Here is a 15374-nt window from a genome sequence, read left to right on the forward strand (position 1 = left end):
GGGGAAGGGAAGGAGGGAGGAAGGAGGGGGGAGAGAGGAGGGAGGGAAGGAAAGAAGGAAATGAAACAGAAATCTGAATCTACTGAGTCATACATGAAGCAAGAGGGAAAATTCAGTAATTTGTTAACGAACATTTGTTCACAAATCTTACATCACAAATCTTGGCCTATATATGCCAAGTGCTATGTAGATAATTATCAAACAATAGAACTAAATTAAACTGCAGCCTCCTATATCCTAATCCTAGCATTTTACACTTTTATGGAGATACCCCCTAATAGGATTACCACAACTACTTAATAAAGGAGAAAGGAAGTTAATTGCAAATCTTGAGCTAAGAAATTCACAGGCAAAAGTGCCAGTAAAGAGAGAACCAAATTAATAGTAATACAAGGCTAGCACTGGAAAGAAAAAAAAGAAAGAAAGAAATTAAAATGCAAATATATGTTTAACTGGAATCATGATAAAATAATTAACTATTAAGATGAATCAAAATAAATGATTAGATCTGGGAAAGTTCAGATCAAGGAAAAAGAAAAAAAGAGGGGGGTTTCAAATTTTCAATGAGAAATTCCTTTGCAGGTTCAAAGTATATATATTTTTAATCTAAACAAAGACGTCCAATTTAGAAAGGTAGATATAAAATATTTTTCATATCACAATCTTAAGTCCCCCGCCCCTATGCAGAAGCTGCACTGCTCTTCCAGTTCCATGAAGAGTAGTCTAATGAAGAGTTGGGTCCTAGGTTATTAAAAGTTCTACTACACCCCTTTAGCCCAAAGAGAGGCCAACACTCAAAGAAAAGAAGTGAGTGATATTTGTTCTCTGGTCAGTCTTCCAGGCATGTGTCCCATTAAAATCACCTAAGGTCACTGGATGATTGCACACTTAACCTTCATTAGCCTGAATTCCTACTAAATCACTTCAGTGACATTACACTTATTTTTTAATATTTATTTATTTATTCATACAGAACTGGGGTACAGGCCAGAGATGCAGGGGTGGTGAGAGGATTCACCAGAGACAGAGTGGGGAGCAGAAGAGGCCGACTGATGAAGTACACTGCTGAGGGGACCAGTGGGCAGGTCAGGAGAGGTCTGCCGTGCCATGTGGGTCAGCTCCAGTGCAGGGATCGAACTCATGCTGAAGTGGCTTTAGCTTCTTGGTGCTGCTTTAACCTGCTGCACCAGCAGGGAGGGCCCAACATTACACTTTAACATAATATTTCTTAAAATTTGGAAGATCTGGTCCTCCCTGGTGGTGCAGTGGGTTAAAGCGCAGCACTGCAAGCTAGTAGCAGCAGTTTTAGTGCCAGTTCGATCCCAGCCTCACAGGTGATCCATAAGGCGCAGCAGACCTTTCCTGTCTCGACAGCTGCTCCCCTCAGCAGTGTACTTCGTCCATCTGCCCGTTCCGCTCCCCACTCTGTCCCTGGTGAATCCTCTCACACTGCCCCTGCACCTCTGGCCTGTACCCCAGTTCTGTTATGCATTAATAAATAAATGTTTAAAAAAAATTTTGGAAGATCACAACATGACCCTTTAAGAATCTGTTGAACAAAACAGATTTTTATACAAAAAATAATGTATATATCCACAGGTCTAAAATTTATACATAGGCCTTTCTGGTGGCCTAGAGGTTAAGTCTCAGCACTATCACTGCTACTGCTGAGTTCATTCCCTGGCCAGGGAGCCACCTACATGGCACAGCAGACCTCTCTTGTTTCACCCACTGCTCCTCCGAGCAGTGTATTTCAGTAATCTGCCTTTTCTACTACTTGCTATGTGTCTAGTAAATCCTCTTACCCCCTGTAATTCTGGCCTACACCCCAGATCTTCTATGCTAAATAAATAAATAAAATCTTAAAAATAAATAAATAAAATCTGAATGGATTCACAGACTATCCATGAACTCAAAAGTCTCACCACAAAGGTGTTTAGCAACAGCCATATGAAAAGGACTTACACATTTCTTATAAATGTGTCCATAAAGATTTTCTATTATACTCTCGAAAAATTTGTCCTTTAGAATTTACCATCACTCCATATTGCTGAAAAGTTTGTGCTTTAAGTTGCTTATAAGGCAGCAGATGATGCTTCAACTGTCTTTTTTGTCCTGGCTCCTAGGAAGCTCATTATCACATCATATTTCCACCAAACTAATTAATATAGTCATTAACATTTTCTTCTGGCTAAACTTTGATTTTATTTTTATTTGGGACAAAAATTTTTGTCTGTGTCTTTATGTGTTTTTCCAGATCTCTACTCCTTCCACCACCAAAAAAAGAAGCAGATTTATTCTAATGTTTCTTGAAAAATTCCTTCTAAAACATGTAAAGCTTAAGATTTCCAAACTGAAAGACTTCTTAAATATTGTGATGCAGAGAAAGCACTTAAAAAGATCCAATATTCATTGATGATAAAAACTCTCCAACATATAGAGGTAGAAAAAATAGGTGACAACATAGTAAAGGTTATAGTATATATGTATATATACTCATGTGTGTGTATTTGACACTCATATATATAGAAACCAACCCACAGCTAACATCATACTCAATCGTGAAAAACTGAAAATTTTTCCTCTAAGATTTGGAACAAGACAAAGATGTCCACTCTCACCACTGTTACTCAGCATAGTTGTAGAAGTACTAATTAAACAAGGAAAACTATCACTATTTACAGATGACGTTATATTCAATAAAATATGCACTTCCTCTTATTAGTTATTTCGATTTCAAAAATTCTGAAGTAGTCCAAAATGTAGGGTTAAGACAAAATATAGATTCTGTCTCAAACCATAATTGAAAAGTTGATTTCACACCAACTTTATTACTTTATCTTTCTCTTTATTTACCTTCTGCTTTCTCTTTACTAGTTGGTACGCAAATGACTTTCATCTGACACAACCAGCCACCACCCCCAGAAAAAAAGAAATTCTACCATTTGATACTACAATGAGAATCCCTTTACGTATTTTACGGTTCCTCTACACGAATTCCTGGCAGTTCGCTGGGCTGCACGCCCCGGCAGACTTTTGAGCTACATCTGCAAAGTCTTTTCTACTAGGGCAGCTGGCATAAAGTGGGAAAATTCATTAACATGCTAATGATGTCCTATTTAAAATTCTAGCCCTGATTATTCTGTGATTAAATCTCTCCCCTTGACGTCTGCTTCCTTTATATCTGAGTTACAGTGCAAAATCAACAATATTAATAAAGTACAATACAGATTACCAACTTATACACAAGAGATAGAAAAACAGTTATGTAAATCTCAGGCCTGTCATTTTTCTGAAGAGCAGATATAACAAACTGTAAAAAAGAAGTTACTGATTTTTTTTTAAATCTCACCCTCCCTTAAAAAAAATTGGAATCCACAATAATTAAAGGTTTGTAGTTCATTTCCATAAGTATTGAGGAGTTGAAAAATAGATTTAGCTTTCCATTCTATTTCACGGCACTTAAAATTGCTCAGAATTCAAAAGTGTTCTCCTGAAATCGTAAGAACAGCTCATGGGGGTTAAAACACATCCCTTTCTCTCCATTTCACAGAGACTTTGTGTCACTGGGACTAAAATCAGCAGATTCAGTAATGATTTCTGTCTCCCTTTGCCCTTGAGTACTTTCGCATATTTCGGTCCTTTTTCATCCTGTTGTTCTGCCTACTGACATCCCAATCTGATTATTCAGCTCAGACAAGCCAAACATTTTCCATGAAAGACTATCAAAACTTATCACTGTTCCCATTAATTTGAGAAATGAATTTTTTTTTAATTTTAAATAAGATCTAAGATCTGTGTCTATAACACAAAAGAAAAAAAGAACTACTGTTTTGTTTTAACATCTGGTCCCAGCAAATGAACAATTATTTATGGTATTTTTACCATCTTTAAAAATACAAACCATACAATGGGGGTGAGGGAAGGGTAGGAGGAGAAAGAGACAAAACACAGGAAGGAAAAGCACAAGAGACTCTTCCCTTTCTTTAGGTTGGAACCAGGTGATATGGTAGTTGGAGGACTGCACCAGAGGGAAGAAACCAGTGCAATCCAACTATTAGCAAAGATATAAGGAAACAAATAAATTTTTAAAAGAAAGCACTTTTACAACAATCAAACAAATAAATAAAAACATGCCAGATATGCAACCAAATAAATAAAACATGAAATTGATGCTTTTTAAGCATAAGGACTGGTAATCTACCGGGTGCATAAGATGTAATGATATTGTAAGTGATCAGCAAAACAAGTTCATCTGGCATGAGCCATTCTTATTCCATGAACAAGAGCTCACTGGGTGAAAGAAACCAGCCATGGTCCCTAAGACTGCAATCTCCTCATGCGCTATGGAAACAGGACCCTGGGTGGGCTCACTTATGCACAGGGCTGAGTCAGCTCTCTTGGAAGGAAAGTCCTAATGTTGAAGAGCAGAAAATAACAGCACAGAAGAGCCTGATCCCCGCCAGCCTGAAGTTGCCCTGCCATTACTAATTGCCTTTGTCCCCCGCATGTCACAATCTGCAACCATTACTAGGAAATCAAAATCTGTTTTCAAGAATGCTACATATTGCTCATTCCTTTTCTTATTTTTAAACGTTTTATCTGAGAATAAAAGAACTCAGCTCATGGTACATGAATGCACACATATAATATTCCTTTATATTTGCTCTACAATTCTCCCTCTGAATTTTTAAATCTCAAAACCCAACAAATGACAGAATATGGACGTTGGCCTAGCTTTACTACATTTCAATACGCAAAAGCTTTTTTTTTACTAAGGAAGTCATCATTTATTTACTTGTCTCCTATATTCTTTGCAACCCATCATGATTAATTTGGCTCACTAAAAGCCAAGTCACCTCAAGTTGGTTAAAATTAGCTCCAACCAAAAGAACGGGAGGAGGAAGTGTCTGATGCAGCAAAATCCCATATAAAACATAAAATCTTCATACCAGTAATGAGCCATCTGCAATTTAGAGTCATCCATGGTAACAGTCTCTTATTCCATTTGTTTATGTTTTATTCATCATTTTGAAAATACTTAGTGAAGTGACAATGATGAGATTCAAAAAATACTATGCAGCTCATTTTGTTAAAGAGATATTAATGGCTTTCAAGAGCTCAAGGTTCAAATGAAAACATCGCTGAACTAAATTCGTCCAAATTTGTTCATATCATCTCTATTCTTATATATAAAAGATTCCTCATTTTTGTGTGAAAGTTATATGGTGATAACATGAAATTCTTCATAGTTTTCATTATTTACACATTTTTAACACAATAAAATTTATTTCAAATGGCCAATGCCTATTATGACAATAAATCACACTATGATATATACAGGGTGGGGGGTTGTTATTCCTCAGTACTATAGGTATACACTAAGGCTCAAATATACAGTCTAATACGTAATACATATTTGGCAAAAACAAGACTGTACCTTGCAGAAATGAAAAAAAAAAAGAAGAAGAAGAAGCTCTGAGCTGCTGAGCTAATGTAGATGTGCCCATTGCTAAGAGGACACTATAACAACTGAACACTCCATCTGTGACTCAAATGACTCTGTGAAGAGCCTCTCTACACAATTCAGCAAGTCTTCTAAACAAAATATATTCATTGTATAATGGCACACTTAATCTCTGCTAGCAGATTTCATCTTTCTTTATTTGGTTCTAAATACTAACCTTTGAACCTTTGTTTTCTTCAATTTGTGGAGCATTTTCAAATAAACCTATTTCAAGTGTGGCTGCTTCATATACCATTTCTTTCTTACTTCTTTTTAGATAATCATCCTGTGAAAATGTAGTCATTAAATAGTGTGTTTGTCTTTCATTTTTCTATTAAACAGCACTTATTAAGAGGGCAAGACATACTAAGCTGTCTCCCCTACTTCAATTGCTCGCTCCTCAGGAAAATGCTCGTGAGCCACCCAGATGCACACTCACACCTACTCGCACAATGAGCAAACATCTGAGGATCTCTGTGTTATCTCATTCAGTCTGTACCATGTATCAGCCTGCAAACTGGATATTCTTTTCTCTTTTTACTAATGAAGAAACACCTTGTAGCATCTAATATATTTTACATCAGAATTTGCATCATATGATATCTTTCTACACTTAGAAACTGATTGATCAGAAATTCTTACATTTGATGTAAGAAATAAGTTTTTATTTTATCAACTTGTACTGAATCTACATCTTCTCAGACAATCCCTCAGGGAGCAAACTCAAGGAAACCTTAGTTACTCCTAACAACTGGAACAGGAAGAGAATATAAGAATACTGTAACTCCACTGGTAAGCAGTCATTTATGCAGAAGCATCTTCTACATCATTTTTCCTGAGAAAAACACACGCAAAAAAGCTTACTCATGAAAGACTCAATTCAGGGTCCTTTCTCAATTTTCTGAGTCAAACTGCTTTACTCTATGACTGTGCAAGCAAAAAGATTGAGTCAAAAAACAAAAGGATGATAACTGCCAGATGCAGAAGCTTCTCAAGGCCTGTACCAAGGGAGACACTGCTCTAAGTGATCACAAGATTATTAGAAAATAGGGTAATGGAGGTGGGAAAAGACAACACTAATCTAAAAGAAACCTTCACTATGTCTACTGAAGTACTGTTTACAATAGTCAAAATATGGAAACAACCTAAACGCCCCCAAAAAGATGAACAGATCAAGGAGATGTGGTACATACACACAATGGAATACTACTCAGCGATCAAAAGATATAAACTAAAGCCATCTGCAACACTATAGTTGGCTTGGAAAGGATTATGCCAACTGAAATAAGTCAAAAGGATTAATATCGGATGACTTAACTATATGAGGAATTTAGAGAAACCAAACAAAGGGTCTGGGGAAAAAAGATAAAATTCACAAGCTAATCATAGATCTGAGGAATACAGCAGGAGAAGGGGAGGAATGTGGGTCAAAATGGGCAGGAAGAGGGCCCTCCCTGGTGGCGCAGCGGGTTAAAGCACTGCACTGAGAAGCTAAAGCCACTTCCGCATGAGTTCGATTCCCACCTGCCCCAGAGGTGACCACATGGCGTGGCAGACCTCTCCTGACCCGCCCGCTGCTCCCCTCAGCAGTGTACTTCGTCAATCTGCCTGTTCTGTTCCCCACTCTGTCTCTGGTGAAGCCTCTCACCACCCCTGAGCCTCTGGCCTGTACCCCAGTTCTGTATGTACAAATAAAAAAATCTTTAAAAAAAAAATGGGCCGGAAGAGCATAAGGGACGGCGGTAATAGATCTCCGCCTGAGGGGCAAGTTCAAATACTGCTAAACATTCACAACAATGTAATGTAAAAAGTACGCTAACAAATGTCAAATATGAATAGCGACACAAAAGCTGATAGGTATTTCTACCCCATTTGCAACAATCCTGCCAATAAAATACTTTAGAAAGAATGCTAGAGGACACCCTCCATTGTGGCATTCACATGAAGCACAGAACAACCTGTTCAGCCACACAAAACAATAAACATCACAAATAGTTCAAAAGTTGTGACCACTTACCATAAGCTGTTTCCCCATGGTTCAGTTCTCTTCTCAATCTGTCGTAATCTTCTCTAATGCTTCCCAACTTTTTGACATTCCTAGAACTCAGCACCAGCAGCTTGTTAAGGAGTCCCTCCAGCCCTTCCCTCTCTGATGTTAGTGATCTAATCTCCTCCGTGAGCTCCTTGGCCATACAGAAATGGTTTCCTGCAGCACATTGTGAGAGAAAAGGAAAGAAATCAAACTTTACAGCATCCCCACACAAGCAAGATTTAGCAAGAGCTAACATCAACAGTGTAGACATAGAGCACTAAACTCCAACTATGTCAAACTTCATAATATTCCTCCTTTTATACAACAATCTGGAAAAACATTGATTTACCTCCTTATGTTAGAAAACCTCCAGTCTCCTTATCACCTTATTCTTATATATTTTTTAAGGGGCTTCCATTGGCTAATTCATGTCCTTGTAAAACATGATGACACAAAAATGTCCCAATTAAAATATGACTAGAAAAAACTCCTAAGAGCAATCACACGGTATTCTTCCATTCAAATATCCAAATGTCAAAGAGACAAAATAATAGAGAAGGTTGAAAGGTCAACTAGACCTGAATTCAAATCCTATATTAAAATGATAATATTAAAAAATGCTAAATAAGGAACAGGGAGGACAATTGAAGACATAGGGGCAAGTACAAGGTCACAGAAAGGAGATCCAGGAACAAAGAAGGTGATGTTGATGATATTAAGAAACACTGAATGAAATGAAAAGTAACTGGAAATACTTTAATAGAATCAACCTGGTGGAAGAGAGCTTCAAAATAGAAGAAAACAAGACTTAGGAAAAAGAAAGAAATTCATGAAAATTATAGACTCAAATACAAGAAGAAACAAAGACAATGGGTATTCCAGAAGGTGAAAACAGAAAGAGAATGGAAGAGAAATCCTAGTCAAAGCAACAATGATTGATAATTCCTTAAATCTAAGGAATACTTATAGCTTGGGTGTCCAGAAAGCAGAGAGAACACACAGACGTCTAAATGCAAAATGGCTTATACCAAGACACATCAATATTAAATTATCAAAGATTTAAAAAATGCGCATGCACCCATGAAAAAGAAGGTAAAATATCCAAATTAGCCTTTCCACAGACCTCCCCACAGTCACGCTCTGGGCAAGAAGAGTAGACTGAAGTTTTCATGATCCTAGCATACAAGCACTGCCAGCCAAGAATACTCTAGTTTGCAAATTATCATTCAAATATGACAGTGAAACAGGTCTTTCCCAGATAAACAGAAGCTAATGGAGTTTATCACCACCAGACCCGCACAAGAAATATTGAAAGTTCTCCTACAAGAAAAGAAAACATAAATAACAACAGGAATACATCAGAAGCATGAGAAAGAATCTTATAAGTCAACAACAAAACACCCGAGGGGAGGAAGAAATGGACAGAACTTGTATAGTTAATGTCAGAGAGCCAATAGCAGCCCGTAAAATTTAGACATAGTAAGTTAGGAAGAACCCTCAGGGCAGCCACTAACCAAAACTCTACCATAGAGGCAAACGGAAGAAACAAAGAAACTGGTAGAATCAGTAAGGAAAGCCATCCAAAGTAAAGAGTAGAAAGAAACAAATGAAAAAGGGAAAACAATCAAAAATTTAAAAAAGAATGATAATTAAAAAGTATATATCAATAATCGCACTAAATATGAATGGGCTCTAATCATCAGTTAAAAGATCCAGAAGGACAAACTGGGTTCAAAGGCCTCAATCATCTTTGTGTCTGGGAGAAAATATTTGCAATGCACATCTCAGATGAAAGACTTGAATCCCCTGACTTAATAATTGAAACACAAATAACTACTGAAAAAAAAAGTGCACAAATAATTTAAACAGACACTTTGCAAAGTAGGATATAAAAGTGGCCAATAAAGATATGAAAAAGTGTTGATACTCATGTCACCAGAAAAATGCAAATGAAAGTGTAGAGTTTCCACCATAATACCATTTAAGTGTCGCAAGTTAACCAGATGAACTGTCTGCACTGACAAGGATGTGTAACAACCAAAACTTCTGCACAAATGCAAGTGTAAAATGGTACAACCACCTGGAGAAAAAATTCTGCCATTGTCTTTACTTGTAGTTGAATGTTCACAGTGGCTTCACTCATGACAGCCCAAAACTGAAAATGAGAGGAGAGCGCCAAGAGGCTATGTTCACACAATGGATGGCTATTCCGCAATAAAAAGCACAAATTCTTCATGCACACAGTACATGCACACAGTGACAAGAGGATTTCAAAAAAAAAAAAATTAATGCAAAAGAGTGCATGCCACATGATTACACTGCTATTAAGTTCTATAACAGGCATGCCGGATGCATAACAAAAAATATCATTACAGGGCCCTCCCTAGTGGTGCAGAGGATTAAAGCACAGCACTGCAAGCTGGCTGCAGTGTGAATTCAATCCCTGGCCCTGAGGTGACCCACATGGCACAGCAGACCTCTCCTGTCTCACCCCCTTCTCCCCTCAGCAGTGTACTTTGTCAATCTGCCTGTTCTGCTCCCCACTCTGTCTCTGGTGAATCCTGTCATCACCCCTGCACCTCTGGCCTATAACCCAGTTCTGTATGAATAGATAAATACATCTTTAAAATATATATCATTTCAGAAGATGTCAAGAAAGGGACAGGTGATGAATGGGCTGGAGCACGAGGGTGATGTTTCTGGGGTGATGAAAATATCTAAGAGGGTTGCTGAAAACACAGGTCTCAAAGTTCATAGATCTCTGTACTTGAGATCTATGCATTCCATTTGTATAAATCATATCTTAATAAAAACATATATTAGGGAAAGTGTAAACATAAACATAAACCTTAAGTTAATAAATACATCACATAAATGACTGCTCCATAAACAGTTATTGCTGTGAGAGGGTTCCATTGTGTTTCCTAAGAGTGTATTATAGCCGTAATTACAAAGTGCTACAACATTCTCTCCTCTAAACAGAGATCTGTCTTACAACTGCTAGGTGTACAGTTTGGATAAAGATGCTATTATGTGACTGTTATCCTTGCTGACCTGGCTGGCCATCTGCTGTTCCCTGGTGTTATGTACAAACCACTTTAGGACAATTTTAATCCTGGTTATTGCCTAAAAACATCTGCTGATATGGGGTGGTAAAAATCAGCCTTTTAACCAGCATTTTAAAACCTTTAGAATAGCACTGGCACCTTGGTAGAAAATCCTGCTGAAAACTGTAGTTCATTCTTAGAAAAAGGGGTGGGGAATACTGCATTGCCAATATACCTCCGGTAATGCAAAGGATGATTATATGTAGGAACACATGAGCTTCACTACTCTGAGTCAACATGCATTTCAGAACACAGATTCTCCACATGTAAACACTTCAGAAAAACGTCAACTTACTCATTTTTCTCGTATTTTCTTACTTTAAGATTGCCTTTTAAAGACGCATGAAGATACATGATTTTTCAAAAACCTAGTGCATCATCAGAAAGGACTATTTCAATACATATAAAATAAAACATCTAAGTCACAGGAAGCATTGTATCATTGTTTAGTTGACAGCAGTTTTCTTTCTTAGTAGTATATAAATAATAATACATTTTATATCCACTGAAACTCATCAGTTCTGCTTTACAGCCACTAGAACTAAACCCTAGAGAATAACATGTCTTGCTGAAGATCACCTACCAATAAAACGCAGGACAAGTTTTCAACTCAGATATAACTCATGCATGCTTTCTCTTCAGTGCTAAACTATACTTTATTTCCTTACTATCATTAATAGGCAGATTTCAATCTGACAAAACTATGGCAAGTTGTTAACAAAGGTCTTTCCATGTGCATGGCCTTCTGAACATCTAGCACATATAATTGCTGTCTGAAATCATCCAGTTTCCAATTCCATGATTGGACACATATCTTTTGAAACTATATATGACCTATCACTGTGTGGGAAAACACAGGAAAAAGCGAGGAATACACGTGCTAAGAAGTTGCCAAAAAAATAAAATAAGCTGTATTGCAAAAAATAAAAAGTTGGAAAATATTCAGGAGATTGCAGAAAAAAGAGACTGCCCCAGAAGAGGAGATAAGAGCAGATCCTATGAGGAAAAAAAATCTAAGGTTTCCAAGAGAAGAAATGGGTAGCCGAGGTAGAGAGCAAAGATGGGAGGCTCCAGACCTGGGTGGAGCAGATACTACAGAGAAGGGGCATCCAAATGGTGGAGCCCAAGCTGACGGATTTGGAATCGTTTAGGAAAAGCAACATCCTGAGGAAAGCAGACTGACTTTCCACAAGCTTTTGAGGTATAAGTAGAAACAGGGCTAACACCCACCATGCTCTTGAGGAGTTTATGGGAGGTGCGACCATCCTGGGCTAACTGGTGCCTCCAGTGCAAATTAGGTCAGACACCAGAGAATGGCTGCGCATGCGCGAATCAGCTAACCTCAGGGTCAACAGCGCATGCGCGAATCATCTAACCTCAGGATCAACATACCCACGTTTCCCACCCTCTCCCCCCTGCAGTGGAAATCCGACGGGACGTCTTGAAGGAGGTTATACAGGTAGAGCTAGCCTTACATTCAGGGAAGGATATGTGGCTTATGTCATGTGTATGCTCTCTGTTGGCCCCCTCTACTGTCGTTTAGTTTTTACATAAACCCTGCTTGTTTTCTAACTAATTACTTTTGTTTGAGGTCAACACTTCAAATGTCTCTTCTCAGGCTGGGCTTTCTGCCGAGCCACATTTTCAAGCATGGGAGTGAATAAAAAAGTAGTTACCAACTGTGCCCTCAGAGACACTCAGCAAATACGCCCCAGTGTGCCATTTCCTGCACAAATAGTTCAGAGAGAAAAGACCCCAAAAATCAAATTGGAGGAGATTCCATATAAGCAATAGCCTCCTATTCAGAAGGTCTCCTGGAAACCCATCCTCTGCCCCTCCTCCAATTCATGACAAGCCGTAGAGACCAGGACCCTCAATAAAATATGAGAGATCATTAATTAAAACCTGAGTCCCTGCCTTGATCCTAAAAAATGTGGTTTGGGGAATGCATAGTGATGGATGTGGAAGTTTTATATATGCAGAATGAGTATAAATTCCCAGAGAGACAGTTAATATCAAAACCCAACCTATGATAAAATGCTACACTGCCCTCAGTTAATATTTTATAAGCATTTTGGCCGGGGATTCAAACCCCATGAAGTAAATCTTGCCTGATGCAGCCCTGCCTGATTGCTAAAGCCAGCCAAGAGCTCTGTGATGAAAATTCAGAAAAGTCAACGTTGATCTCTAAAGGACGTCCCATCAGTGACCCTGTGACCCCAATCTCCGTAAGTTTAATGGGCCCTTTCCTAAATGCCACAGGAGGATTTGTATAGAGATGAATGTCCTGCCTGTGCTATCACAGCACACATATGCCTGCCCCCTCTCTATGGAATGGTGCTTGTGGGTTTTTTAAAGCACCTGTCAAAATATTTTATTCCAAAAATTACACAATTAAAAACCTTTAGGTATATGACAAAGTTGGGGTTCATTTCATCCACTCCTTTCTAACTTTATTCTGAGCATCTCTGAATTAAAATATTGACCCTCCTTTTCAGCATAGTATCTGGGAGTTATTTTCTGTGACCATTATTTGACAGTCTGATTTTATAGATGACAGAGCTCTTCTTATATCAACTATCTCATGTAATCTTCACAACAATCCAGGAAAGGGATGTTACAATGATTGTCTTTAGTTTCCAGATGAAGAGACTTCAACTTAGCAAGTGCCTTTACCAACCTTACAAAGTTTTGGAGTTCTAAAATCCCATATGTGGTTAATGAACTTGAACTTAATCGATCCAAACTCATGTTAGGTGCTTATTCTACAAAACATAGCTCACGAAGTGACTTGGTCCATAGATGACCACAAATCATCCATAAAGTAAGGAAGTACAAACAGGGTGTATTTATATGGGGTGAAATACCCACTCAATACACACACACACACACACACACACAGACACAATATACATGCTTGGATCCACATTTTTATTTATAATTATCTATCTAAAATTATCCACTTTCACCTACTCAGATTTGTGTTATACTTCTTTATAGAATAAAAAGAAACCAGTGCTGAAAATAATTAAAATCTATATCTTTTTTTTTTCTGGCAAAACACCAGATCTTTTAAGGTGCTCGAAGCTCAAATACATGGGTAGAGAAGTTAGCAATCAAATTCAATCAAATTCAAAGCCTCCCCTCAGAGGCCAAGACTGCCTGCTGTGAACTTGAGGTAGCTGAATATAGGTTGTTAGGGGGAAAGGATGTCCTGAATGAACTCTACAGATATGGGTTTTGTAGACAACCCCTCACCCCTCAACCCCAGACACCAGAACTAAAAATCCCAGCATCACCAAAGGGAGAATTGCTGGGACTTGAGGGTAGAGTTAAGCAGCCATGTTTGATATAAAACCAGACATGTGGGCCTTTGGGGGTCTTGGCCTCTTGGCTCATGGCTTGTCTCTTGCTTTTCTCCAGCTCTCAGTGTGCTATTGGGGTTCTAGGTCAACGGAACTGGTAGGGCGCATTAACCAACTTATCTCTCTCCCTCTCTCTTTCTCTGAGTTATTCATTTCCCTTTCTCTTGTAAATAAACCTATTGTTAACCTTTTTGTGTGTGTCTGCAGTTGAATCCTATAAGTTCCTTTAAGTGTACAGGTGAGGACCCACAATGTGAATTGGGTTGTCCTGTAACAAGGTGACAAAGAAGCCCCAGAAACTGTCCCCTACACACACATACACATTCACATGGAAGTTGCCTCAGCTGGAAATTGCTGACTTGTCAGTTTTGTTTCTTTCTTCCAGTGACTGATCCTCTAAGATGGCAAATAACATTTTCTGTGAGCAGAGCCCCAAGACTAGTTTTGCACATCAAACACTTAGACAGTCATTTATTTCATACAGAAGATGCGGGGGAACATACATTGCAACACACAGGATTTTATATCAAATATAGGCTGCTTCTAACAGCTTGACAACATGTGATGCTTGGTGAGAGACTGTATATACTGACAACAGCCAGTTCATATATGGAAGTAGAATTCTACCCCACAATCTGCAGTGACCTACCCAGGAAACCAACCTATAGCTAAAATAAGCTGCCCTTGGAGTCTGAGTAGATCATAAATAAATAAGCCTCAGAGAAGTCAGGCTGTTTATCTCCAGTAGCAGTTCAGGAAGCTAAGCAATAACTACTGCAACAATTGGTCAAAAAAAGCCAAGACTTGATTATAACAGACAGCTTCTCTAATTTTTGTCCCTCCTATGGCCCAACTTAGGACCAACCAGAAAAAAAAAAAAAAAAACCACGTATGCTCCACTAACCAATCACATAGGATGTTAACACCTTCAGCTTCTCCTTGCCTACAGCTTCCAGTCCAAAGGCATGCAAAGTCTTCCCTTTTAATCACTACGAAAGTTTGTCACTCCTCTGCCTGCCTCCTTCTCTGCCAGAGTAGTGATGGTGGCTGACTCCCCCTACTCTAGCAAGTTCTGAATACCAGGATATCCTTTTTTTCATTTAGTAAATGTTCACTTTATTTCCACTTATATAGACATCATCTTTGAAAAATCTTTAAAATGTCTATTGTCTCCTGCATCATTGACATAACTCGGACAATTTTTAAGAGGGAAACATTTTCAATTTATCTAGAAAATTTTTTATTCCCTAGAATGTTATCATTTTCTCCAAATCATAAACTAAGAAAGATTTAGGCTTGCATTGATAACACTTTTGCTGCAACAAATATATATTTAAGTGTAGATCGTTTGTATTTTTTATAAA

At 38.2% G+C, this 15374-nt stretch overlaps 1 protein-coding gene across 1 annotated transcript in view; it reads right to left on the reverse strand.

The window, feature by feature from the left end:
- Positions 1 to 15374, reverse strand: part of DISC1 (disrupted in schizophrenia 1) — a 304163-nt gene that overhangs the window by 158330 nt on the left and 130459 nt on the right. Inside the window, exon 9 of the mRNA XM_012731422.1 lies at positions 7524 to 7712. Within this exon, the coding sequence (XP_012586876.1) occupies positions 7524 to 7712 (189 nt within the window). The remainder of the gene's footprint in view (positions 1 to 7523; positions 7713 to 15374) is intronic.

This window comes from Condylura cristata, unplaced genomic scaffold (assembly GCF_000260355.1).
Source record: "Condylura cristata isolate star-nosed mole 26May11 unplaced genomic scaffold, ConCri1.0 scaffold00030, whole genome shotgun sequence".
Classification (NCBI taxonomy): domain Eukaryota; kingdom Metazoa; phylum Chordata; class Mammalia; order Eulipotyphla; family Talpidae; genus Condylura; species Condylura cristata.